This window comes from Pavona decussata, unplaced genomic scaffold, assembly GCF_977016875.1.
Source record: "Pavona decussata unplaced genomic scaffold, jaPavDecu1.1 SCAFFOLD_106, whole genome shotgun sequence".
Lineage (NCBI taxonomy): Eukaryota > Metazoa > Cnidaria > Anthozoa > Scleractinia > Agariciidae > Pavona > Pavona decussata.
Genome location: NW_028145520.1, coordinates 912,870 through 939,921, shown reverse-complemented (window position 1 = coordinate 939,921; position 27,052 = coordinate 912,870). Strand labels below are relative to the sequence as shown.

At 36.8% G+C, this 27,052-nt stretch overlaps 1 protein-coding gene across 1 annotated transcript in view; it reads right to left on the bottom strand.

Moving 5' to 3' along the window:
- LOC146471123 (structural maintenance of chromosomes protein 4-like) overlaps window positions 1-27,052 on the bottom strand; it is a 53,608-nt gene that overhangs the window by 16,840 nt on the left and 9,716 nt on the right. Inside the window, exons 4-27 of the mRNA XM_085121128.1 lie at window positions 23,741-23,905; window positions 19,882-20,009; window positions 17,630-17,727; window positions 16,795-16,837; window positions 14,408-14,492; window positions 14,008-14,073; window positions 13,255-13,332; window positions 12,526-12,571; window positions 11,992-12,032; window positions 11,799-11,855; window positions 10,493-10,614; window positions 10,278-10,386; window positions 9,957-10,018; window positions 9,666-9,735; window positions 8,110-8,271; window positions 7,415-7,455; window positions 6,055-6,187; window positions 4,383-4,437; window positions 3,708-3,835; window positions 3,282-3,386; window positions 2,575-2,701; window positions 1,832-1,883; window positions 1,588-1,639; window positions 17-102 (exon numbers count right to left, since the gene is read on the bottom strand). Coding sequence (XP_084977254.1) covers window positions 17-102; window positions 1,588-1,639; window positions 1,832-1,883; window positions 2,575-2,701; window positions 3,282-3,386; window positions 3,708-3,835; window positions 4,383-4,437; window positions 6,055-6,187; window positions 7,415-7,455; window positions 8,110-8,271; window positions 9,666-9,735; window positions 9,957-10,018; window positions 10,278-10,386; window positions 10,493-10,614; window positions 11,799-11,855; window positions 11,992-12,032; window positions 12,526-12,571; window positions 13,255-13,332; window positions 14,008-14,073; window positions 14,408-14,492; window positions 16,795-16,837; window positions 17,630-17,727; window positions 19,882-20,009; window positions 23,741-23,905 — 2,111 coding nt within the window. The remainder of the gene's footprint in view (window positions 1-16; window positions 103-1,587; window positions 1,640-1,831; window positions 1,884-2,574; window positions 2,702-3,281; window positions 3,387-3,707; window positions 3,836-4,382; window positions 4,438-6,054; window positions 6,188-7,414; window positions 7,456-8,109; window positions 8,272-9,665; window positions 9,736-9,956; window positions 10,019-10,277; window positions 10,387-10,492; window positions 10,615-11,798; window positions 11,856-11,991; window positions 12,033-12,525; window positions 12,572-13,254; window positions 13,333-14,007; window positions 14,074-14,407; window positions 14,493-16,794; window positions 16,838-17,629; window positions 17,728-19,881; window positions 20,010-23,740; window positions 23,906-27,052) is intronic.

Below are 27,052 nucleotides of genomic sequence, written 5' to 3'. Positions count from 1 at the left end.
ATCAACCTGAGCATACCTCTGACAAGTTTTTATGGCAACATTTGTTTTAGTGATTTGTCCAGCTACCTCATCTATCACTTTAGTCAGTGCATCCACACGACCCTAGTTCAGCAAATAACAATAATAATGATGATGATTACAATATCAATAATAGTAACACAATGCCAAAGGAAGGGAACAGGACACAGATGGAAAATATCAATGTGCAGGAATGCTGAGGAAACTGTATGACATAATTATTAATCATCCATTCCTGCAGCAAGCTACCAAAACCACAGTACAAGGCCTGGTATAACAGAGTTTTTAATCCACTGGGAAATATACAGGAAAAATGACATTCACACAACTGACAAATGATTTGTGCATGCATAAACCAGAAATGGTTGTCTTCAATTATGTCACAAAAATATTCTGGCATTTCACAAACAAACCAACTGGTAACTAAGTAAGTAAGTTTATTTTGCCACACCACAAATACAATGTAAACAAAAAAAAAAAAACAAAAAAAAAATAGAAAAAGATAGATGTAACAATGGTGAGGAGACCTAAAGGAAACTATGAAGCTTATATTGGTACCAACAATTTTTCAATTCGCTTATCAAATCCCGCGGGAGCATCAGAGACAAATCCTGCCATGTGCAAGGTGTTTTGCAAGCCTTAGTTGTGGTTTGCCAGGCTTGAAATTCGGTATGTAACGATTAACTTGACAATTTCAAGGCAATGATTCAATAAAAGTACGAGTAACATAGATTTTCAACGGTTAACACCGACTGCTCGGGAAAAGAAGAGATAGTCAGTACCTTTTAATAGAACTGCCGTTAATCATTGAAATGGCTACATGTCTTCCTGTTAATCGTGTAGAATGCTAGTATTTTGCGTTATCAAGAGTGATATGTCGACAAATGGGACAAAGCTGGATTTTACGCCAGGAAATGGACACATTTTCTCTAACTGTTTACATTTCTGACATTCCTGTCACGTACGTAGTAGTTTGTAACAGAATCAAATAAAAGCGTGACAGCATTCTTTTCGTTGCTCCCGCGAAAAAGACCGCTTTCGTGTGCCGTGTTTCAAAGACAACGAGTGTATATTGAATACAAGTATTTAATACTCAGTGCATTGTCCTTTTGGTCATCCAGTGTCTATAATGTTACCGATATATCTTTACAAGATGGTAAAATTTCTCAATGGCATTAATACGAAACACAAAGCGGCCTGAAAAAATACTGGACAATGGTTTTCAATCGAATTGAAGTTCACATGCAAAACTTTGGACAAATCTGAGCTACATCGAAAAACGGGCTGAAATTCAACATAAGTCGGTTATGCTCCCAGCCCTTCAATTGGTTTTGGTTCTCATAGATAGAAAAAATGGCGCAAGTTCTGTCAGCCAATCACAGAGCCTAGTAAAGCAAACCCAAAGCATTCGTGCAATTACTTTTGACACTCAAATTGAAAACTGCTCTATTAAGTAATTATTTTGTTTCATTTGAACTTGACAATTTTAATGCATCACTTAAACCAGGTTACTAAAATTTACAGCTTTAAGGAAATTATGCGTAAGCTGCATCATGTTGTAAAACTGACCTGTTGTGTTTTGAGCTTAGCACCACCAATCTCCATAATTTGCTTGTGAAGGCTAAATAAGCAAAAGAAATCTCTTTTCAGACATTTCAGTGAAATGAATGTGATAATTAAGTAATGTACATGTCTCAAGTGCCCTGACTTTTTTTTAATTATTCACAAGAGAAGAGTTAGTGTACCACAAACAGACAGTGATTAATGACTAAAAGGGTTTCAAATAATGAACACAGACTTAAACTCAAATCACCTCTGTACTTGTGCCTCAATCTTAGCTGCTGATGCAGCTGCTGTCTGCCATTCTGTAGAATATAATAAAAGCAATAAAGGAGCAAGTATTAAAAATCTACTTTCCTAAGTTTCTAGTTAAACTTCAGGTTCTCCTTAATGTTAGAAAATGTTGGAATTCAATTAACAAAAAACAAATGTGCGAAAATCTACTGCAGTTTTACAACAGAACAGCCTAAGTTAAAAAAAAAAAAAAAAAAAAAAAAAACACTTGTTCCAGTTAGATGCATACAGACATTTAATACTGGTATGCAGGTAAGAAAAAGAAAAACAAATTATGAAGACTCAAACGTTGCTGTGTGTTCAAGAAAACACTGATTACAAGTAATAAATCTGTCCTAGTATTTAAACTAAATAAAAGTATTCAGACCTTGCTTGGCAATGATGACACTTAACAGCCTAACAACTGACTAACCCTTGAATATATAGCGATTTATCCACCCTGAGGTTGTAGTAATGCAAAGGCTGTGGGTTATTCAAAACTAATTTAATTGTTGGACTTTTTATCACCAGCAGATTTAATTTAATACCACAAAGATATCTCTCCTCTCAGATTTTTTAATTTTACCTTTTTCATGTGTTTTAACAGCATCTTGCAGTTGCTTAAGCTTGGCCTTGTCAGGGGTGCTGTCCTTGACCTCTTTATCTAGATGTATCTAAATGTACTTTATCTAGATGTTCTATCTTAGATTTTTTTAATTTTACCTTTTTCATGGGTTTTAACAGCATCTCGCAGTTGTTTGAGCTTAGCCTTGTCAGGGGTACTGTCCTTGACCTCTTTATCTAGATGTACTATTTGTTGTTTTAAAGTCTCCTCTTGCTCATCCAGAGCCTATGATGACAAGTTTGAAAAATATAATTACATATCAATGACAATTTGAGCATCTTTAACTGAATTACAATATACAGGGTGTATCAGTTCAACAATAACAACAAGAAAAATACATTGTCAAGAGAGTTTGATCTAGAGGTAAAATAAATACTACAATCATGGAAAAAACTGTTAAGAAACTTTTAGTCGATCTCCAAATTTGACCACTACAATGATATGTCAACAACGCAGCCCCCCTCCCCCACATCAATGTTGCTCTGTCACTGAAAAAAGGCTGGGACATCGTCTGGCCCCCCCCCCTTAAGTTAAGGGGGGGGGGGGCAGTGAAGGTTTGGTACTCTCCAGGCGGTGTTTTCTTTAAGGTAGCTTGAACTATAAGTGCAAAATTTGCAGTTTTCTTAACGAGTTTTGTCCATGATTGTAGATACACAAAATGCAGACTTCTTTGGTTGGCTGCTACAATGAAATGTTGCTGGTGGTTGAAATTGCCAACAGAATAACAAGCTTTACAAATACAGAGCATGTTTCAATGCAAGTAGAGGATAGAAAAGACAGTTGTTAACTGTCATTAGCTGTTTACCTTGATCTCCATGTTGTTTTTTTGTAACTGGTGCTCTGCAGTTGATAATTCCTTTCTTAGTTCGTCCACTTCTTCTTCTAGGCTCTTCTTGGATTCTCTACATTCCTGCATGGAACAATTATAAAACTTATCAGGGGAAAACAACAAGTAAACCACGGCATCTTGGTGTTCTTATGACACCACCATTAAATTACATACGAAAGAAGCTTCATAACAATGTCAGAAATGATTATTGACTAACATTAGCATGCAAAACAGTCTGATTAGTGAAATAAGCTGGTTCTAGCCAGAAGAGCAAGTGTCCTGACATTCTACAGACAACCACTGTATATATTCACCTCTGGTATATTCACCTCTCCTGCTAGAAAATGTATGGACAAGTTTAGTTTTCAATTTCTGGCTAAATTTGTGGTATTGCATGCATACCTCAGCTCTCTTGGTCTCCTTCTCTAGGATTTTCTCCATGGTTTCAAGCTGTTCAGGACTCACATCAGACACAATAGATGAACCCATTCTTCCTTTTACAACTTTATTCCCTCCACCACTCATTGTACCTTCAGACCCAAAAAAAGGTGGTGAGAGAAATGTAGTTTCTCGGGGTTGGTTTATATGTATAATGCTTGAGTATAAGGAGAAGCAGAAGAAATGTACTTGTAACCAACATGATGCAGGTATAAGCATTTATGCACGAGCACAAAAAAAATAGCATGTGTCACAGGATCCTGCACAGGTAATGCATAGCAAATATGCATAGTAGTACTGTGCTTCTTTTGACACTTGAACCTTATGAAATGTGTAACCTGCCTTGTGCTATAATGCAGTAAAGCAGTGACCAACTAAGAATAATAACAATAATCTGTGGTGATGTAGAAAATTGACTCTATGTGTTAAATATTACAAGTATGAGCTGAAGAGTACATTTTTCCTTAAAAAAATGTTAATTAAGGCAATTAGGTGATAAAAACAACAGGAAAATAAAGTTTTCGACTTCAGCAGCTCTGGTATTGGAATAACCTGCACTGGATGTACACCACAAAGCACAAGCAAAGCACTGTAAACTGTTAGCTCAAATCTGCTATTAGGAATGGCCATACATGTCACCTGATTGGTCAATCAGTTCACCCTGTAATGTCACCACACGCCATCTCTTGGATCCCTAAGAAATGACAGCCTTGATGTTTGAAATTTGGCAATGATGTACTACACATACGGAACAACATTTGAGTCAAATAACATCAGTTTTAAGCCTGGTTCTCATATGCCGCCGACCTACCTGCGATGACCTGCGTTGCAGTCGCTGGTTGATGTGATTTCTTTTCCTAGGTGCATCGCAGTGGTGGCTCCAGTGTACTTGGGACATACCCCAAGCTAATTTAAAAAAGCACGCTTAAACGTCACCATCGTCTTCTACATCCACATTATCCACCATTTTGGATGTAATGAATTGTGGGCTATATTTCCTGCTGGTACATCGCCAGCAATCCCCAGCTCCGTTCATGTAATTTTTTTTTCTTTTGGCTGGCATTCAGGAAGAACCACCAACATGCCTGTTGAACTCAAGTCAACTTCGCAGGCTTGCTGGTGGCAAGGGCCTGCAATGGTTGCTGTTACTGACGGCGTATGTTCTCATATGTAGGAACAGTATCCCAGGCAGTAGCGGCAGCTATGTCGCAGGTAGTTCGCCGGCATATGTGAACCAGGCTTAAGGCACTTGATAAAACAAATTATATACATGCGTTTGTGACTTCCAGACTTGATTATTGTAATTCGCTACTATCTGGACTACCACAAAACCTCCTTCAAAAACTTCTATATGTACAGAACTTCGGTGCTCGTTTACTATCATTCACTCAGAAGACTGAACACATTACTCCGATACTTAAAGAACTCCACTGGTTGCCTGTTGCTGTCAGAATTGAATTTAAGATCCTAGTACTAGTTTTTAAGGCATACCACGGCATTGCGCCACTCTCTGACATGATCACTTAATATGAACCGACCAGGTCTTTACGCTCTTCCTCCAAAAGACTCCTCGTTGTTCCGCGGTACAACCTCAAGACATATGGAAGAAGAGCTTTTTCTGTGAATGCTCCTATGCTATGGAACAGCCTTCCTAACAATATTAGAGAAACTGAATCTTTAAGCACCTTTAAGAAGCAGTTCAAAACATTTCTTTTTAAACGCTCTTTTTAAGAGGCTTTTTGACTCTTTTATTATTGTTGAATTGTTTTTCTTGTAAATATTTATCTTGATTAGCTGTTCATATTACAGTCTTTGTATATTTTAGGTATTGGCACTTGGAACTTTATTTTACGTTGCACTCCGCTTAGCTAGAAGCTACTTTACAGGACGCCCACCAATAAACAGATAAAATTACAAAAACAAAAAGAAAGATAAAACTTAGCTAACAATCTAAAATCTAGGTATTACTGTTATCTATTATTTTCATGTATTGTTATCACATATTTTACATGTATTATTATTGTAAAGCGTTACTGGTTTCTTAGTAGAAATAACGCTATATAAATAAAGATTATTAATATTATTATTACTGATTATATACAGATTATATACCGTTCCGTTTCGATACACACCAATATATCAAAATTCTTTCAAAATAAATAGATCAAACACCTGATCTTCAGTAAGTTGAATGATTCTGAGGTTGATCAAAACTCACACTGACGCTCACAAATTTAAAAATAACTGAAGATTAGTACAGTTTTACTTTACTTAATTGAGTCATCAAAGTGGTACCTGAGTCAGACTTTACCTGAAATGCAATATTTGTGGCTTGTTTGAGGTCACTGGCTACTAAAGTGTTTCTCAGAGCAAAGAAGAATGCAGTGCGTATATGGTCATCCCTGATACGGACCAAGTCATACAAGCGTGGTACATTCTCTGGCCTGCCAAAAAAGTATAAGTTAATACTGTCTTCTTTTAAACTAAAACAAAAAGAAACTCAGCATCAAGTTATAATTTCATTTTAATTGTTTACTTTCTTGAGACGCTAACAAAAATCACAGGCTTGAGGCCAAAAAATAAACACTGAAATATGTTTTTAACATGACAACAAGTCTGTATACCAAATCAGAGCTTATTTGAATGACGACATTTGAATTTTAAGGCCAAATCATCACTTAATTGTGCTGTTTTTCCACTAAGCCCTTCAATTACAGTCGAACCTCCTTTTGCGACCACCTCTCGTAAGCAGCCGCCTCTCATTAGCGACCACTTTTAGAGATGATTGTTTAAAATTTTAAATTGTTTTTAACCTCCTGAAGGCGACCACTTGACACATAATCTGTTGTATCTCTCACGGCCAAAATTGAAAAATGTGTCGCTGTAACATATTGGCTACACCATTACAGCGGACACTGAAAATCTCACAGACGGAGCTACCGGAAGTGCTTCCTGATATAGCTTAGCATTGAAATAATTGATAAAATACTCATGCACTATACTTCACACTGAAACAAACTTTAATCAGATTGAATCCCTTGTAGGAAAAAAACTCTTTTTGCTTATGTTCCATTCTCTGAAAAATTTAGACAGCGCTACCTGGAGAAACGAAAGAGTCAAGTATCTTTCACAATAATTGTCTCAATCACTGTTTTAAGTAATTTGTGAGATACAAGCAATAATCACTATAGACCCTAAGATTTTTTGGCTAAAATAATTTTGGACCAGTCTTAAAATACTTGTAGCTAAGAAACGTTATTATAACTATGGGTTTCGATAAGCACTGGCAAACGGTTAGGTCTCCGATATTACCATATGTAAATTACTTGAAGTTTAGACCCCCTGTGGCCTGACCTCTGGTAAGCGACCACCTTCCGTAAGTGACCACATATCCTTGACATTATGGGTGGTCGCTTATGGGAGGTTCGACTGTATTAGTATACACAAATAATTGTCCACACATAAGTGTAACCTCAAAAAAAATAACAGTTACAGTATATTTTTGAACCTGTCTTCCTTTAATTAAATTGCATCTAAAATTACAGCAACCCCTTGTTGTACCATAGCCATCCAGTTTAAACAAACATCTAAATTTGTCAGTCTTGAGTTACAGGATATGTCTATATAGTAATACTGTACAAAAGGATACAAAATAAATCTAATCAACTTACGTTTGGATAGTTGACATTGCATCTTTCCTCCATTTTTCTACCTGCAAAGCAGGGGAACAAAATAATAAAGACATGCTGAAGTTACCTCACTAAGCAGCTCTCAGCTGCAGCTGACTACCAAGTTATGAATTCCTCTATGTACAGAGATATAGAGATAGCAATTTGGAATAAAAGGGAATCCCCAATCTGTCCCAGCAGGTAGGGCAGGAACTAGAACTGCCAAAGGATGATACCAGGGAGGGCAGGTGATACCATCAACTTATTGTCTTGCCAAAAACATGAACACCACCTATCACAAAAAGTTAGCCTCTCTCTCTACAGCAGGGTAAAAAAGCATGCCAGAGACTGCAGACCAGGATGGAGGAGAGTCTGCTGTTCAAACTCATGCAGGCCTTTGTCATGGGCAACGCTGCCGCCTACAGCTAATCATGCACAAAATATTCATTGACCCACTGACCAGACAAGTTGACAAACCTAACACAATATCACCCCTTCCCCCCCCCCTTTGAATTTTGGTTTTCACTTCTCTCATAATGGTTTGAACTGGACAGGATTCCACTTTCTGTATCAATCTCCACAAGAGAATCTATATTATAACTCCATCTTAACAACATTCTATTTGTCCAAGTTTAGCACCCCAGTACCTGGACAGCTGTCAGTAACTATCCACATGATTGTATCACAACTAAATGTACCTTGTCTAGGCCAATGAATGTAGCTGATCCTATGTTGCTTTGCTTGAGGAAGCTGATACACCTCTGAGCAGTGTCTATACTGTCACATACAATGTTATCCAGTGCACCACATGCTGTGCTTATGGCTACATCATATTTGTCATCTATAGCACCTAGATCGCCCTGGAAAAACATGTCCATTCACAGCTATCAGTCAAAACAGGGTAGCCACCAATCAGGGTGAAAAATTGTCCCCACTATTCAATGACCACAATCAATTTTTAATGCCTATACGTGATGAACTATTGTTAGTAAAGATAATTGATCAATAATTATTTTTACACCACTAGATACCTTGCCAACAAGAAAATAACTTGATCAAACCTAGAACCAAGCCAAAAATATATTTCCAGACTACATGTTCACTGACTTTGAGGTAGAACTGTAGAATTTTCAGTTTCTCTAACCAAATGTCCTTTTTCCTGGCCTGGTATAAAAATCTGTTTATGTCTTACTTTTTCCTGAAAAACTGGCTGATGAGGAAAGATGAAATTAATAGGGTTTCAACACAAAATTTTGATTTTGGACTAATGTAAGTTGTGGAGAACAACTTCACAAAAACAACAGCCATCATGTGAGGCCATGGGCTAATTAACTATCAGCATGCTATGAAGACTGCTCAATCAAAGTCATGTGGACTTCATTATTTCAGTGAGTGTGGTGGCAGTACAGTGTTAAATTGCAATAATTGCATTTTTGGGGGTTACACGTGAAATTTAGTGTGATTTAGCATGTGTTAATTAATTATTAATTAACACATGCTAAATCACACTAAATTTCACGTGTAACCCCCAAAAATGCCCCTTTTGAGATTTTGACAGACGGCGTTTTCATGGACACCAAAAGGGACAGACTTAAACGATTTAAAGGTTGATTAAAAGCGTCTGAAAAAGTAGATTTTTTTTGGAGTTTTCAATCTAAAGCCTGTTTGGTGAGCATATCATTTGCAACCACATATATCATGACCATGAACAGTTGATATTTTGCAATAATGAATTACTTTCTATTTCCCCAGCTGCATTGTGAAGAGCTCCTTATTAGACCTCCTTTTTGTATTTTCTCGTATGATAATTCTTAGGCTATAAAATATTATATAATCAGGGAAAAGTAATCATATTTGAAAACATTCATGTCCTGTAACTTAATTTTATTGATCAAATGGCTTGCCTATATTCACATTAGTGGTTGACAACCATGAAAATGCAAGACACAAGGCAAGTGTTGAAAGCTTTTCAAAATATTGGATATCTCTTTAGTCCAGAATTCATCACTTTATTGCACAACCAATAGCTCTCAACTGTCGGTGCACTTGGTGCTATGATGACAGTTTTGACATGACATCTGCTGAAAAGATTGCTTATCTTATCAATAACTTGGCAGCAAAAGCATGATTCACATGATCAACTAGACTCAATCACGATTTAGCCCTTTAGAGTGACCACAGTCAGTGTGTTTAGACTTGTGCTTATTTTATTTTGAGTTATGTGCATTCAGAATATAAGTTAAAACACCCTCACCAGACGACCAAAAATGCCTTTAATTTTCCCTGATGCCTTTTGCTGCATAAGGGCCTCCAAGACTCTACCTCTGTAAAAAAATAAACACATTTAAAACCTTGAAAAAACAAATTGAAATGACTGAAAAGGGGTCTTTTAACACTTAAAGAACATGAAATGGACCAAGAAAATCATAACTTGTTTCTTGTGATTATGGTAAGAACTAGTAGAATTCCTAAGCATGCTATTCAGCAACCCTACCATAAGTTTCATAGACCAATGAAACAATACTCATGGAACACACAAACAAACCTGCTGTGTGAAGCTTGAAGAGAACTTCTCACTTCCTCAACTTTGTTTCTTGTATTACGAAGCTGAAAGACATTGATGAAATGTGATAAAACATTGAATTCATGTAAAACATAGTAGTCGGTTTAAGTTGGTTTCAGGCAGAGATTCACTTGTAAGTACTTAGCTACTTACAATATGGTATTTACGTTACCAAAATTTTATGGTAGGCATCTGGAATACTCTCAACCAAAACCAATGACAGACAAGAGCAGGCTCATTCTTCAACCAATCTAGCAGAGCAATCTATTGTAAATAATAAAATCTTTTCTCTTGTCAACTGACCTCTTCAGAAGCTTTTTTCTCTCCTTCAATGGCTTTCACCAAGTCTGCCTCTGCCTTCATTAACCTGTTTTTTAATTCTGGAACTTCATCCTGTAGAGACTGGATTTCACTGCAAACAACAACACCATAGATTACAGACAAATGGTACAACTAAGAGTATCAGTAAAAAAAAACTTCACATTTTAATGTTTGTGACATTATTGGGCACATGGTACCTCTTCCTGTGTGTCCTTGTTTCCAGAGCCTTACTCAAGTTGTCTTTTGCCTCTTTGAGTTGGTTCAATGCTGTTTCATGCTGACTTTTGTAAATTTCCAGCTCACTCTTTGCCACATCCATCTGTAAACAAATTAAATTATACACAAATCTGTACAGTGTATTACACAGACGTCATCCCTGGAGAGTGTCATTTTGTTTCTCACCTGGTGTACATTATTGGTGCTAAGATATTATTCTTGATTTTGTGATTTATGTTTGTACTGAAACAGTTTGTGATGTCATCACTTTTTGAAAAAAACATTCAATAACAATAAGTGTATTATTGTTTGTCTCACGATGTAGTCACTTTGAGATGTAAATCGTCTCAAAGTGACTACATCGTGAGACAAACGATAGTACACTTATTGTTATTGTATCTACCACGATGAACAACAGTCTCTTTCTTGACCAAACATTAAATATCTCTGGAATGAGAGAAGATATTAAAAAAAAAAAAAAAAAAAAAAAAAAAAAAAAAAAAAAAAAATGCCATTCTTATTCCATTTAAAAGACCTTTCAAATAAGCTTAAGTTAATTTTACTTTATACTGACACTTTAAAATGCCATTCACTGTTATTAATAGTGGTAATAGGACTGAGTGGAGTCCAATTCGGTCTGTAATCATACGAGTGGTTGACAAAATCAGACAGCTGCGTAGCAGGAGTCCGATTTGTTTAATCACGAGTAGGTGAATAAATAGAGGACAACAGTTGAGTTAAAATTTGAGTTTACAGTGCGCGCAAATGACGCATACTGTCCTATTACACCAGGCATGACGCAAACACTGCCCTGTTAATGCTCAAATAATGGCTGCTGATAGCCCATCAGATTCGAGAATTTTGTTATAGTTATGATTAAGTTTCAAATTATTTTAAGCTTAATATAATTATCTCTGAAAAAGACCTTGTTTCCCCCAAGTTTCTTTCTGGATTCTAATGACCCTTCCCAAGATCTGTCCTTGCTGCATAGTCTTAATTTAATCCACTCAAAACATATCTGTATAACAGTAGGCACTTTATTTAGTATTAAGTTAAGTTAGCTTGCTTTCCACCTGGCATACTTGATAAAAATTGACCAGCTAATGTGTGACTCATGCCTCTCAGCACACATCAGATAAGCTAGGAATAAGTGCACCAAGGCTGCGGATAACCTTTTAAATCTTCAGAATAATGATATGTGAGTGACTGGGGCCAACAAAGAAAAAAAAAAAAAATGATGAAACATTTGAATCAACTCCTAACAGAGATTTGAATTGCTCTACAAACCTTCGACTTGGCTTCATTAACAACCTTATTCCAACCCATTAACTCTGTTTCTTTTGCCTGCAGGATGAAAGACATATCATGAGACAATCAACCAAAAAGGATGGGTTCCAGTTTTTAATAACAGAATCAAAATAAAAAACAGCCCTTTCAGTATTTACACTATTGCAGTTATAATAATATTGTTTTTAATTACCTCCTTTTCAGTTTGTAGTCCCTCAGTTTCACTCTTTAAGCCTGGGATTAAGGAAACCAGGAATAATTTACTGTTACAAACTACGTGATCTTTTTACAGTTGGCACAGAACCACAGAAGAATCATGCCAGCTGGCATTTCAGAAAACAAAACAGTCTGAGGTTGAAAGAAATCAGCCTCCATTGTAATTACATTATCCAGACAATCAAGGCAGGGTGCACTGTAGATCTCTTTTGGATTGGAAAACACTGTGACAAACAGTAGTACAAGAAATGTATAAATGCATTTCTAGTATTTCACTATATCAATGCAAATTTTGACAGAAAGACATGCTGCTTCCTGTGTAGAGTAATTGTTAAGCATTGGTCATTTAGGTAGTACTGGATACCAGGTAGCTTGGGGTCAGTGTTGGTTTTTCAGACATGCTAGAACTCATCATAACTACTTACTACTGATTTACTGAGATCAAGTATTATTACTGGTATACATTACAAAAGATGCACCAATCAAGATCCACAGAGTTTAATTTCATTACCTGCCATAACCTCTGCTAATTTTTCTTCCTCTGCTTTTCTTTTTACCTGGTAATTTAAAAATATTAATTATGTCTTTGAGACAGACTATTCTATTTGTATGCATGAAGCAATAAAAACTAAAACTAGACACACAAAAACTACTACATGGAAGTTAATAAGTAAACATAACTCTGTTTGGCTGTTTGGCGATGACCATGGGATTAGTAAGAATTTTTTAGTGCCACTGGAAGAGAATGTGAAGCTGCGAGGCTGAGTGATTATGACACTGGAGTTGAAATCTGGGCCTCCTAGGTTAACATCCAATCCCAACTCTGACTGCATGTGCTGTTTTACAATAGTCTCAAGTTCAACTTCAAGTACTTGGTCATGCATGCAATAGAAGCAACTGGTCCTTCCTCCATCAGGTGGGATTTTGAACTATGTTATTGTCTAATATGAATTACTTGATATAATGTTCGAATGCTCTGACCTACTGGCACCTTGTGTGATTGACACTTACTGAGGGTAAATTTATTTTAGTCCACCATCTTTATTGTCTCACGAATAGTTATGCAGATTGCTCATGAAGAACATGCAACTCCATCACCGTGGATATAAGTTTTGTAGTATTATGATGTGACACTATCACATTCAAAGAAATATCAGACAAGAAAGGTTTTTAAAGGTTTGTAATTTTACAATTATGCCAAGGGATTTGAAATAAAAACAATAAGAAGTAGGTAGGATACCTCCAAATCATTTTTCTTTTCCTCCAGCTGCTTCAGCTCATATAGGCTCTTCTCAGGAACATTACAAAGTTCTGCCAACTGTAAAACAAGTTATATTTTAAAAATTTGAAGGTTAATGCTAGCTGTTTTTAAACTCTGAATAATGTACATGTGTGTACTTCTGATCCTTTTAGGTGTGAAACAATAATTGTCAATTGGGGTTCACTGTATCTGGTCACCAAATGACTACAGTCCATCAAGTGGGATGAGTCCTTACCTTGATGAGACCAGCCTGACATGCCATGACTGCTTCTATACAGAAGCACATGGAGATAAAATCTCCATATAGTGATAAAACCAGGTTAAATATTTACAAAGACAGTCCAAATACAAGCAGCCCATGTAAGACTAGATCTCTATAACTGTCTGTCTCCTTGGGGATGATGTGATGAGGTTATGTAAATGAAGGGTGATCATTGTGTGTTATCAGAATATACAAAACAGCAAACGAACTTCATCTTCCTCACTAACATGACTCCTGATGCATTTCTAACTAGAAATACTTGTGAATAAGTATTCTTCAAAAAATTCTCATTTCATAGGCCCCCACCTCAGGACTTAACACTGATAGGTGTGTTACTTCAGGATGGAATAGAGATATGTTGGCCCCAAAGACAGGCTTTTTACCATTAACAGACCTCTTAAAACCACAGTGCAAGATACTTTTAAGCCACTTATGCTGGTTACTGTTTACTGCTCATGTGCCCTAATTACCTTTTCTTTTTCTTTTTGGAGATTTTTCCGCAGTTTTTTCTCATTTTGTTTTGAATGTTTAAATTCCTAGATAAGAAGAACAGATTTAAAGTCAACATGATTATATAGTCACACCCTTGAAGCTTTTTTTGGGTGTGTTCCTTTGGGATGATCCAGATTAAGATCAATGATCCGAGATCACTCAGATCATGGTGCATCAAAGGAACAGAGGAATCCCCTCTGTCTGGGCAAGGATTCCTCGGATCATCTCAAAGGAATGCACCCTTTGTTTTCTCTTCATGAATTTGTAATGATTTGAGAACAGCAGTTACAAGATGTTTTACAATAATACATACTAAAGTACTGCATCACACATTTGAAGGAAATCAGGAAAACAAAATGTAATGTAGCTTGTACAAACCTCACGAAATTTTAAGTCATCTCTCTCATATGCTGCAAAGTTCTTCTTGGTCTCTTCAGCTACCTTTGCAAGTTCCTCATATTTTCTATTTAAAAATTATTTTAAAAAAAATGTGAAAAGGATAATATTATTATTATAAGCTTTTTATCAAATTTTGGTTTAACTGAGGCTTGATGTGTAAACATAACTAAGTTGTAATGGCAATCACGTAATTTTTCGTTTAATGTGATGATCAACTCAAAAACTGCATGCAAAAGTCTAATTTACTAATACATTATTTTACTAACTAATTTTGTACCTTCACCTACGAATTATAACAAATTTTTCATAACCTCAAAAAAAAAAAAAAAAAAAAAAAAAAAAAAAAAAAAAAAAAAAGAAAAGAAAAAAGAAAAAGAAATAAAACCCTTTGGTTTGCAAAATAATACCCTTACACTGTATACATCATCAAGAACTTTAATCATTAAGTTTTGAAAATGACACTGCTGGGGGTAAAAGTAAGAAATATCCCAAACTAATGGTGTCTTACAACTTCAGTAAGTCGCATCCTTCGTTTATTCAAGGCTAACGTGACCATGGCAGTATTTATAGTTCTCAACAATCAGAAGGATTGGTATGATGGAGGGAATGTCTGTGCCCTGCCACAATAATAATTAATAATAATAATAATAATAATAATATAATCTTTATTAACATATACCAAGCAGCTGAAATTGTTATTTACAAGTTAAAAGTTGTTGAGAAAAGAACTATTAAAACCTATTTACAATTCATTCCGATTTCGAGACTAATTTTCAAGCACAAACTTTTCAAAAGAAAATACAAATGTCATAATAATAATAATATTAATAATAATAATAATAATAATAATAATAATAATAATAATAATAATAATAATAATAATAATAATAATGTGGCTCTTCACTAAGACTTATTACTAAACCCAGTCGACTCTTTTGGATCGTGCACTTACAAAATATTTTTACTAGCCTCAAGTATTTGTGTTCTGTTGAAATTTCCACGGATTATAAGTTAGATCTCTTTCACATGGTGAAATTTGCAGATACCTGGCTCTTCTTTTTTTATTACAGTCAAACCTCCTGTAAGTGACCACCCAAAATGACAAGCCCAGGTGGTCGCTCACGGGAGCTGGCCTGCCTACAAGAGGTCAGACCACAAGGGGTCTAAATTAGCATTAGGTGACTCCAGAGATTTAGTAGCCACAAAACATTTTAAACTTTTCAAAATTATATTTATTTACCAAAGAATTTCAGTATCCAAGTTGATGGTTTGCCAGTGATAGAAAATCTAATAGGGCAAATGGGACAAGTCTATTTTGGGAAACCCGGTATCTCCGATTACGACATTCATGCCTCCTGTACTACCCAAGGATGCCATGATGTAATAATGGTACAAAGGCAAATTAGCCCTGGAACTTAAGTAACTACGATGGCAACAGCAACAACAACACCACAAATTCTCTAACTTCCGACAGGGCATAGATATAAGGACGTGTGTGACAAGTGGTCACTTATGGGAGGTTAAAATCAAAAGAAAATTGCAAACTGTCATCCCTAAAAGTGGTCCAGGTCACCTACGAGAGGTTCCTACTATTATAGCAATTTGACTGGGAAAATTTTGGTATTTTGGAAGAGTGGTCATGGTTAAGAGAGTTGGTCGCTTACGAGAGGTGGTCACAAGGGGAGGTTCGACTGTATGCTCCAAATTTGTGCGAGTAATATAAATCACATCTCTCAAACACTTCTTTAATTTGATATTATAGACCCTATACAAAAATGGCTGACATTTTAATATTCTTTTGTTTGCATTCAAATTCGCCTCACTAACCTCGTTCTTGAGTTAAATAATCACCGTGAACGAGGTTAGTGAGGCTAATTTAAATGCATACAAAAGAATTTTAAAATGTCAGTCATTTTTGAAAAGGGGTCTATTGTTCTGAGGAAATCTACTTTCAAAAAGGGGTTGGTCATACACATTTAAATCATCTATCCAGGTCACATAACCAGCTACAAAATTACCCACATTTCCCAACCAGCACAGAGTTTTTGGAATCAAAATCCTGCTATCAAACTAGTGTCCAGGGATGTTCCTAACAGCCGGCTACCGGCGATTTTCACTGTCTGAAATTTATATAGAATGCAAATGCTTGAGGCTAATGTTAAAGGTACACAGGTGAGCCTGTTGAGGTTTTCCTTAGCTTCATCCCCAGTATCTACTAATCATTTTGCAGTGCCACAATTAAGCTCAATTTTTATATTTTCAAGAAAAATGAGGTCATGCTTGTGTAAGTGGCCCATTAACTAAAACCTGAATGTCTCGCATGTTACAGACTAGTCTCTTGCTACAATTAGCTGGTACATACTAACGTTTTAGCTTTTGTGTGTTCCTTGGTCTGGGCTTTCTTTTTATCTGCATATGTACAAGAAATACATGAATGGGTAAATTCAATAAAATGCCCCCCCCCCCCCCCCAAAAAAAAAAAATACTAGAGAAGGCCACCTCAGTAAACATTCTGTTTCCCATTGCCTTTGTTCTTGTGAAAGTGGGCAGATTGGTTAATTAAATACTTCAGAAGTATAAAGACTCATTTAGATGTTAGAGTGGTACAAACCATGCTTCTATAAGGTGGTCAACCAAATAACATCAACATAGCTAACTGCACTTTTTAACTAGTTCATTCTTGCTTGATACACTTTTGCCTATTCAGCTATCACATGTGCTTCCAAAGGATGCCAAATTTTTTTATTTAGTGTCTAAGCCATCCCCATAACATCTTTTGTTTCCTATCACTTGCTTTGTAATTGTCTGGTGTTTCCAAGTGCATATTAAGTCAATATGAAGTGTCTAATTTGCAGAGCACATTCATTTACTTTTCTTTTCTTTCAAAAAATAACTTTTATCTTTGACACATGGCTTCCCGCACATTCATCCACTTAAAAAGAGGTACAGACAAAGTCATCAACCAAAAAAAAATCGCTTTTCCCTTATGTAAAGATTCAATTACCCCTTTAATAAGATTGAAGTTCTTTTTTTGTCACTTTGGTAAGTTTTATTTATTGATTATTATTCATAGGCACTTTAAATGAGTTGTCACTGCCCACCTCAATTATCCCTCAAATTTCATGTTACAATATTTATTTATAATTCCCCATGTAAAAACATTTGATAATTCATTGAACATTTCAGAAACACAGCATGTACCTATAAATTCAGCTAGATTCTTCTTCAAATCATCATATCCTGTTTTGATCTCATCTCTTTTGTGCACTGCCTTTTCTTCATTCAAGGCACACTCATAACTGCAGATTAACACCAAGATAAAAATTCACATCTCTTTTGAAATCATTTTGAAATCACACTTAATTCTATCTTCCTAGCTCAGCTGGAAAGATAAGTGAGGTCTTACAATTAAGTCATCTAATCACTAGCTGTGGGCACAGTGCTGGCCTTAGGTTTCAACTCATAGTGCTGCCACTGTAAGTATACAGTAAGTAAGATTTTATTTAGTAAATAAGACTTTATTTTATGAGGGTGACATCTGACATTATAAAATATTTGAGATAGTATGCGCACTCTCATTGGTGATAGGTGTGTTTAGATGAGAGTATGTAAACACAGTTGTGATGTCACGCTTTCTGTGTCTCCCGGCACAATTTGAAAACATTTCAAAGCTTTCGAAAGACTCGCAAAGTAATTTGAAGTACAACTGTTAAGGAATTGGTGAAAAATTTCCCAAAATTTTGATCGGGGTTTGCCTATCTCCTCCCCCCTGAACCCGAGGGAAAAAAAGCAAAAGAAAGAAGGACCACAGTGCTTTGCCTGCCTCACTAGACGACCTTGTTGAGGGAGCTCAAGTGAAGATGACAAAATATGCAACAAATACGCAGTAAACATTTTTCAAGGTAATTTTTGCATCTGAGTACCACAATAAAATTCCCTAAAAGACATTCTTTATTCAAAAAATGTACACGAAAACGAACACAAAACTATATGCTACAGACTATAAATGCTTCAAATCAAACTTTGTACGGCCGGTTGCCGTGTTTTGGCTGTCAAATTTGTATAAAATGTATTTTCTCTGAGACTTTCTCAGCGTAATAATCTACTGTTACGATTACTATTACCAGCAACAAATTCACAGTCTGGATCCGCTGCTTGTGCTATGATTCCTAAACAGCAAAACCTCACAAGGCACCATTAGTGACTCAACTTCTCGGCCATCTCAGGCTGCCACATCGGGCAAGCTCACGTAACTTTCTAGAGCGACCATGCACAGTGACATTCATTTTCAGCTTAAATAAACTCCTCATCTTGAAGTTCTTTCGTTACAGAATCGTATATTTTGAACATTTCTTCTTGTTTTCACCGAATGTTCGGTATTTTTCTGTAAGATTTACGAGAATTCAAAGCTGAAATCGCCGTCGTCCACACGGGGCTCGCTAACGCTTGCCACAAATTTCAATTTGGTTTTGACTTTTATAACGCAAATTTTGATTAGTTCATGTGTTGTCAGATGCGTGTTTTCATTGGCTAGTAGCAAAAATGATCGTCCAGAGCGTGTACTGAGAACATCTATTTCAATCAAGAAATAAATAAACAAAATTTCCCTTCATTTGTCGAATTAATTTTTTAGAAATATTTGATAAAAACAATAGAGGACTTTTTTCCCGTGTTTACATAGCCTCATCTAAACACGCGGGGAGTTGGGAGAATTCTTGAAAGTTAGACAAACCCTTTACTGCATCTCGGGTTTGGATAACTGTCTCAAATTCTCCCAACCCACCTCGTGTTTAGATGAGGCTATGTAAACACGGAAAAAGTCCTCTATTGGTTAAGTAATGAAACCGATAAACTAATGGCCCTCAACACGTTGTAATGTGTTACTGGCCAAGGTTAATTATAGCCAACAGTACTTCTAGTTTTTTTCTTTTTCCTGGCCGGGCAATACTCTTCACAGTTGGTATGTTGCTGGCCTTCTAAAAGTTTGCTGCCACTGTAGCGCATGGACCTACACTGTAGGCTTTAAAATGGTCATGCAAGTGAAGTCTTCTGTCATGTCAATTGCTGAGGGGTGTCCCCTATTGCATAAAAATGTGGCACAGGTCGCATTCCACAGGTCACTGTTGTACTGGATGGTATATAACCAAGAAGGTTAGCATGCTCTAGGCATGAATAAGCGTTTTAGTATGGGGTTAGGGCTAGGAGACCCTGTTTGGCTTGTTTATACAGTTACAATTATCACTGATGGTGACCTGTAGTTGTGATCTGTAAAAGAAATCTGCCATTTGGTTTGTTTTATTTTAAGTCCTTAAGGGTTTATGCTTCCAATCGATTAGCCATAAAGTGAGGACAGCGTATTGTAATTAATGATTATGCAGAACAGTGACATAAAGTATCACCTTAATAAATTAATCCCTAAATTTGCATTTCAGTTTTAATTAAAACTAACTTACATGTATTTCTGGAATAGTACATTTCTTTGTTTCGTAATAGAATTCTCCATGTTTAGGTACTCAACAGCTTCATTCTTGGAGCCTTCCAGTTCATCTTTTTCTTTCTCAACAGCTTTCACTCTGTTGAGCTGAAACAGTAGTTTAGTATCATTGGTAAATGGTTTGAAAAAGTACACTGAATAACCCTTAATGATAATTAGTAGTAGTCTATCCATACTAGCATGATAATTATTGAGACAAGATAGCCTAATAATATCATGTGCCACATCATAATTAAGGACCCATAATGTTGAGACTGAGGGGGGAGACCCTATGGGGGCATTAATAGGGGGCATTAATTTTGATCTTTTTTTTTCTTTTCAGAATTTTTAGATCCAAAATCCCTGCAGCTTTCTTGTGCTTCCGAGATGATTTGTTCTTTCAAATTTGGCGGCTGCATGACATCATCAAATTAGCAAGGAAAGCTGAGGTGTTGGTACAAACACGACCAAGAAATTAAGACTTCTAAACTGCCAATGATTTCCTTCACAGTCTGTTTGGTCTGTCAAATGGTTGTAAAATTCATTCCTTGTATTTTCCAATCTTTGGATAAAATGAATGTGAAAGATCAGAGAAAGTTAATTCTCCACAGCAGCGACATGATAATATGAAAACTTGAAAACATGACTATAATAATTTTGGGAATACAATAAAATTTGCATGATTGCATAGTTCACACTTGACTGGCTTGTAAAGTCCCAACCAAACAACTGCAACATTGTTGGATGTTACATATAGTGTTGAATGAGGCGGACAAACGAATGCAACATCTTTGATACAACAAGTTGGACTCAAGGGTCTGGGACCAAAATCTACCTGGAATTCTTAGAAAACAAACCTAGCTGCACCACATTGGTTTGCCCCAAAAAGGCACAAGAGCGATCATCCTCTGTGACAGACCATCTTTTCACTTTTGGTGGTGGTCTTACAGTTTCACTTACCCCTACTTGAAGAGAGATTGCTTGTGTTTAAAGTGCACCTAACAGTAGATCTTTTTATTTGACGAAATAAATCTGCTTTCTTTCTAAAGTGTTCCAGTGAAAAAATTTTTGATTTGGTTGAATCCTCAATTTTTGGTGCTTCAGGAAAGGTTTGAAAATCGCGCCATTTTTGTTGCGCGGGCGTGTTTTGGCGGGGAATGGATTGAGCGTCACGCCAGGGACGAAGGATCTTTCACTTTCCAGTCTGTCTACTCATGTTTTGCAATTACATCAATTACATCTGTGATTACATGACCTAATATGCCTTCCCGATATGTTGGAGGCTGTGGTAACGTACCAAATCTAGAAAAGGGGATAGGTCTCCATTTACTACCATATTATGGTGACGATCGTCCCGTTGCCTTGAAGAGACGGAAACAATGGGTGGATTTTGCGAAACTCAAGCGAGTGAAGCGGGAACCGACGGAATATTCTCACATTTGCTCAGCTCATTTTGGGAAGGACTGTTTCACAAGACAGTTCCACAATTTACCTGGCCAAGTAAAACCATCCTGGCCACGTTAAATAACAGATGAGATGGGATTCACTGCCTGGCCAACAATTCATGCCGTTGGAGAAGCAATAGGAAGGTGAGAAAATCTTTGATTCTTTGTACATAATCCAATGTTGTGAAATCAATTTCATCACTTTATTCGATCCTTTCGTCTTACTTTCGTTTCTATAGGTCTTAAAACACTTGTAGTGTTTAGAAAAAGATGTATTGCTGATGCGCTGTATATATAAAAAAAACGTTTTTAAGCTTCAAAACATCACAGGAAATGTCGCTGTGGGCGAATTTTTCGAAAGCGCTTAAAGACTTCATAACTTTGAAAAATAATTTTGACTTCAATTCGCTTGGCAGAGTAAAAAAATAGCATCCAGCAATTAACTAAAATTGTTCTAGTATACAGATCAAACAGTGTTAGTGACGTAGAATCGGAATTATAAATTAAAGAAATCGCCGAGCGCACTGTTTGTATCCGTGCCTTGCTAAGGCAAAATGAATTCACAAAAAACAGAATTATCACACTCGAATATTCATATCTCGGCAAATTTGTGTTAAAATGGTTTCATTTTGGTCTCTTTCGAAAGCTTAAGACATGTACTGGATAGAAAAAGGAATATTCCTCACGCAATGTATAAAAGAAAACTGCTTTTAACCTTGTAAACACGAGAGGAAATGTCAAAACAGGCGAATTTTTCAAAAGCACTGAAGACTTCATAACTTTGAAGTATTATTTTGACTTCAATTCCTTTCGCCGAGTAAAAAGAAATCACCCAGTAAATAACTTAACTGTTCTAGTATACAGATCAAACAGTCTTAGCGAAGTACAATCAAAATTATTTGTAAAAGAAATCGCAGAGCGCGCTGTTCGTGTCCATCCCTTGAGAATGCAAAATTAATTCACAACAAGCAGAACTATCACACTCAAGAATTCATATCTGCAAATTTGTGTCCAAATGGTTCATTTTGGTCTCTTTCGAAACCTTAACAATTGTAGTATTTAGAAAAGGATGTATTGCTGATATGCAGTATTAAAAAAAAAACGTTTTTAAGCTTCAAAACATCAGAGGAAATGTCGCTGCGGGCGAATTTTCAAAAAGCCCTTAAGCTTTTAAAATACTTCATAACTTCGAAAAATTATTTTGACTTCAATTTGTTTTGCATCCAGCAATTAACTGAAATGTTCCAGTATACAGATCAAACAGTATTAACGAAATAGAATGGAAATTGTAAAAGAATTCGCCAAGCACGCTGTTTGTGTCCGCACCTCGCGAACACAAAATTTATTCACAACAAACAGAACTATCACACTCAAAAACTCATATCTCTGTGAATTCGTGTCCAAATGGTTTCAGTTTGGTCTCTTTGGAAAGCTTAACACTTGTAGTGTTTAGAAAAAGAAGTATTGCTGATGCGCAGTGTACAGTGTTTCGTATCTGGCTGTCCATTCGGGGTCGGCACACGGCTCATCAGTATTAAAACAGGTCTTGTTTGAGGTCGCTGTTATCGAATGGGTTTGCGCTTGCAGAAGCTTCTTGTTGATAAGCGTCCATTTCCATTTCGGAGATGTAAGTCATTTCGGAGTCATCCGAATCTTCTAAATCCTCCTTGATCTCCTCAGACTCTTTGGACTCCTCGGGCTCCTTGGACTCTTCTGATAACCGTAAAGAAGAAGACGAACACATTCTGGAACGGACTATGTGGAGTAAATCGCAAAGAAATAAATCGAAGAGGAGACGCAATCGATATCGCGTGGTCCCTGGCATGACGTCATAACCATCGCTCGTCCCAGGCTTCCTAAAACGCGGTGGTGCAACAACACAGTCCCAACTTCAAAAGCGCATAGAAAATCGAGGATTCAACCAATTCAAAAAATGTTTTCACTGGAACAGTTTAGAAAGAAAGTACATTATTTCACCGAATAAAAAGACCTGCTGTTAGGTGCACTTTAAGCTTTCGTCATTGAGAGATTCAAAACTCTGTTCTTTCACTATACTACATAGCTTGAACACTCGCACGGCAATGCATGAAGTTATGATAACCCCTTTTTTAAACTGTTTGCTCTTTTCTTTCATTTAAGATTAACAGTTTAATAAATTCTGTACTCATTTTTACACTGTCTAGCAAACCTCAACAATTGAGAATGACACAATGACAGCAAAGCAGTAAAGACCATCATGACCATCCTAAGTTCACAGTGATTACGTTGTTATCTCATTTATTGATGCTCACAACATCATATATCCATAATTACGATAATAATACTCTCTGAGCATAGCTTAAGATTAACTGTGACATGACTGTTAGTACATCCTTAGTTAAGTGGAAAAAATACCTTTTCTCCTCTAGCATCATTCAATGCTTCAACTTCATTAGCTAATTTTTCGATTGGCTCTTTGAAGCGGCTTGATCCAATGATGTCCTCTAAATACTCCAGCATACCTTCTTCATGCTCTGATTGTGCCTTTGGTTTCATCATGGAAATCTGTTCAACTTCTCCCTAGTAAAAGTTTTTATTGACAATTTGAAGACTTTCTGACCTCTTTCAATATTTAACAATGCCATTTTTCTGACAATGAAATACTTGTTTGGTAGACATTATGGATAATGTATCTTATAGGGTGCCTTAACTGACATATCAATTGGTTGATACGTCGGTCGTTACTCAATCAACACTGATGTCTGACACATGATATACCAGTTGGCTATTGACTAAGAGTCGCCCGCTAGCCCAACAATATATCAACCGTGATACCATGGATAGCTTGTTAGTCAACTAACGGTGGCAACTATCAGTCAACTGTCGGTCATATATCAGTTGTTGATAGTCGAGTGACAGTTGACCGCTAGCCCACTGATGTAAGGAACATCTAATGAACATGGCTACTTGATCAAGAAGCAATCAATATATCGGTCATTACTCAACTGACACACCACACACACGTGAGTATTGACTAACAGTTGACAAGAGTCAACCACTAGGCCACAGATACCGACTATCGACCACCAATTACTGACAATCCACTGAAACATTGCCTTCATCAGTGTCACTAAGTTTTTCCACAGTCATTTATTGATTGACAGTCCGTGGTCTACATCAGTAAGCTAGCGGTTGACTCTGGCTTCACTATCGATAGATACCCAAGCTGCATTCCAGTCTAGTGTCGTTCGAGTAATGACCAAGATATCGATGGGTGTGTGTTGACGTTCAAGCTAATGACAGAAAGTCAACCAAGTGTCGGTCAAATATCAGTAATGTATAAGTGGATTTTCATTGATTGATGGTCAATGGTCTTTATTGATGGGCTGGCGGTCGACTCTCAGTCACAAGACAAGAAGACCATAATGAAACATCTTGGGATAATTGCATGGACATGAGGACACATTATAATAGATTTCATCTGCCAAAAAAAGGCAATTGAAGGGCTTGGGGAACCCACCTATAGCCGTTTTTAGATTACTTTTTGGTTGTTTTAGCTCAGATTTGCATGTGGTCCTTAATTCCTTCAGGAAATGTTGCCCAATGTTTTATCTTCTGCTTTATGCGAAATCTTGCCATGCAAAATCATTGGGTTTTTACTCCATATAAGCTGCACTAAAAGCAAAAAGATCTCCAGACAAGGTTTTCTAAAGATAGTTCACATGCAAAACATTTAGTAATCTAAAAAGCACTATAGGTCAGTTAAACCCTGAGCCCTCCAATTTCCAAACTTACATCATCTCATGCAGTCTGCTGCTAGGCACGTTTAATTTACAATTCACTCTCTATTTAAATTACAGTCAAACCTGTATTAAGCGGTCACCCTCGGGGAATGGCTAAGTGACCGCTTAATACAGGTTGCACAGAATACATCACTTACTTGGTTAAGAAAATTCGGCGGTAAAATGGTATGACAAAGGAGAGCATGGTATTGAAACAGACTAGTAAAACATTAACGCCACGATTGTGCAGCTCATTAGAAGCTCAATTGCCTGGCATGCTATTTGTTACCATATTTAAGTGGTTTCCTTTTACAAGGTGACTGTTTAAAACAGGTCAAGACAATAGAAACAGCTTGCTGGGACTTAGTATAGGGTGACCGCAACCGCTTAATAGAGGTGACCGTTTAATACAGGTCAGAATTACAGTAAATAAGGGAAGTAATTTTCGGGACTTTGACAACTGACCGCTTAATAGAGGGTGACCGTTTAATACGGTGCCACTTAATACAGGTTCGACTGTATATCTGTGCTTTGGATTAATTTAACTAGATAATTATATGAATTTAAAGTTGTGGTCCCTCAAAGTGACTGGCCATTTCTAGGTGATATGGTTACTACGGTTCATTAGCTACTCTCAACTTTGTATATTTTTGGTAAAGCTAGAGAACACTCAATTCCTTTTTTCCTGAAATAAAAAAAAAAATAATAATAAATTTATTGATCAACCAGGGTTTGAGCTAGGATTTGATCACTGGGGGACAATTTGTCCCCTTGGCTAAAATTGTGGGGGACATTTTTATTTTTAGGGGGACAAACAAATTAATTTTTATTCACCATTTTTTTTAAATTAATACAGGGAAGCCAACAAAAACCATTTTTTAGCTGATCCTTGTAATACAAGAACAGTGATCAATACAAACAAGAAAAGTTAAGTTATTGGTGTCAAGACTTTTTTTCCTGTCATATTTAAACAGAGGATCAATGACGATGCTTTATACTTCAAAACATTTCACAGCAGAATCTCGTTGTGACGTCATGTTAGTCACGTGACCTCTTTGCCATGTGCTTTGCTTTTGTTGAATAAAGCATTGAGTTGTTGTTTAGTTATGACTGTTGGTCGTCTATTTATCACTCGTTGCGCCCCTAGAATAGCGTAACGTTACATGGTGTCAGAAGTGGGAGTCGTCGTGTTGTAGAAAGCCGCTGTAGAGTGAATTCAAGCTTTCAAAGCCTCAATTGTGTGAAGATTGTGCTTCAACGCACCGCCATTTTGAATCCACGGACATGCCGGACGAAGCAGATGCTCCTCCCGTTATTAGCCCGCCGCAATCAAGGTTTATTGCCAATGTATCACTTCCCCAGAAATTCGACACTAAAGGAAACATGGCTGCCAATTGGAAAAAGTGGGTACAGGTTTGGAAAACGTATGAAATTGTCACTGGCTTGGACAAACAACCTTCAACGCTTCGTGTCGCCACGTTTATCACGTGTATCGGTCCAGATGCGCTGGAAATACACACTGGTTTGCCGTTCTCGTCGGACGCTGAGAGGGAAAACATGGATAAAGTGCTTGAGTTGTGGCAGAACTACTGCATAGGACGAACGAATGTGATTTATGAAAGATACAAGTTCAATAATCGTTCACAACAAGCAGATGAGTCGATTGATGCATACACAACAGCGCTTCGCACACTTGCCGAAACTTGCGAATTTGGTTTGTTAAAAGATGATTTAATCCGAGACCGTTTAGTCTGTGGTATCAGGGACAATGGTCAGAGGAAAAAGCTTCTAAAGGAACCGAAATTAACTCTGGAAAAATGCCTTGATAGCTGTCGACCAGCCGAAGCGACTAAATTGCAAGTCCAAGATATGTCAAGTCAAGGCAAGGAATCAAGTGAAGTCAACGCACTCAAATCATCTCGTCCAAAGTCACACACCAGTATGG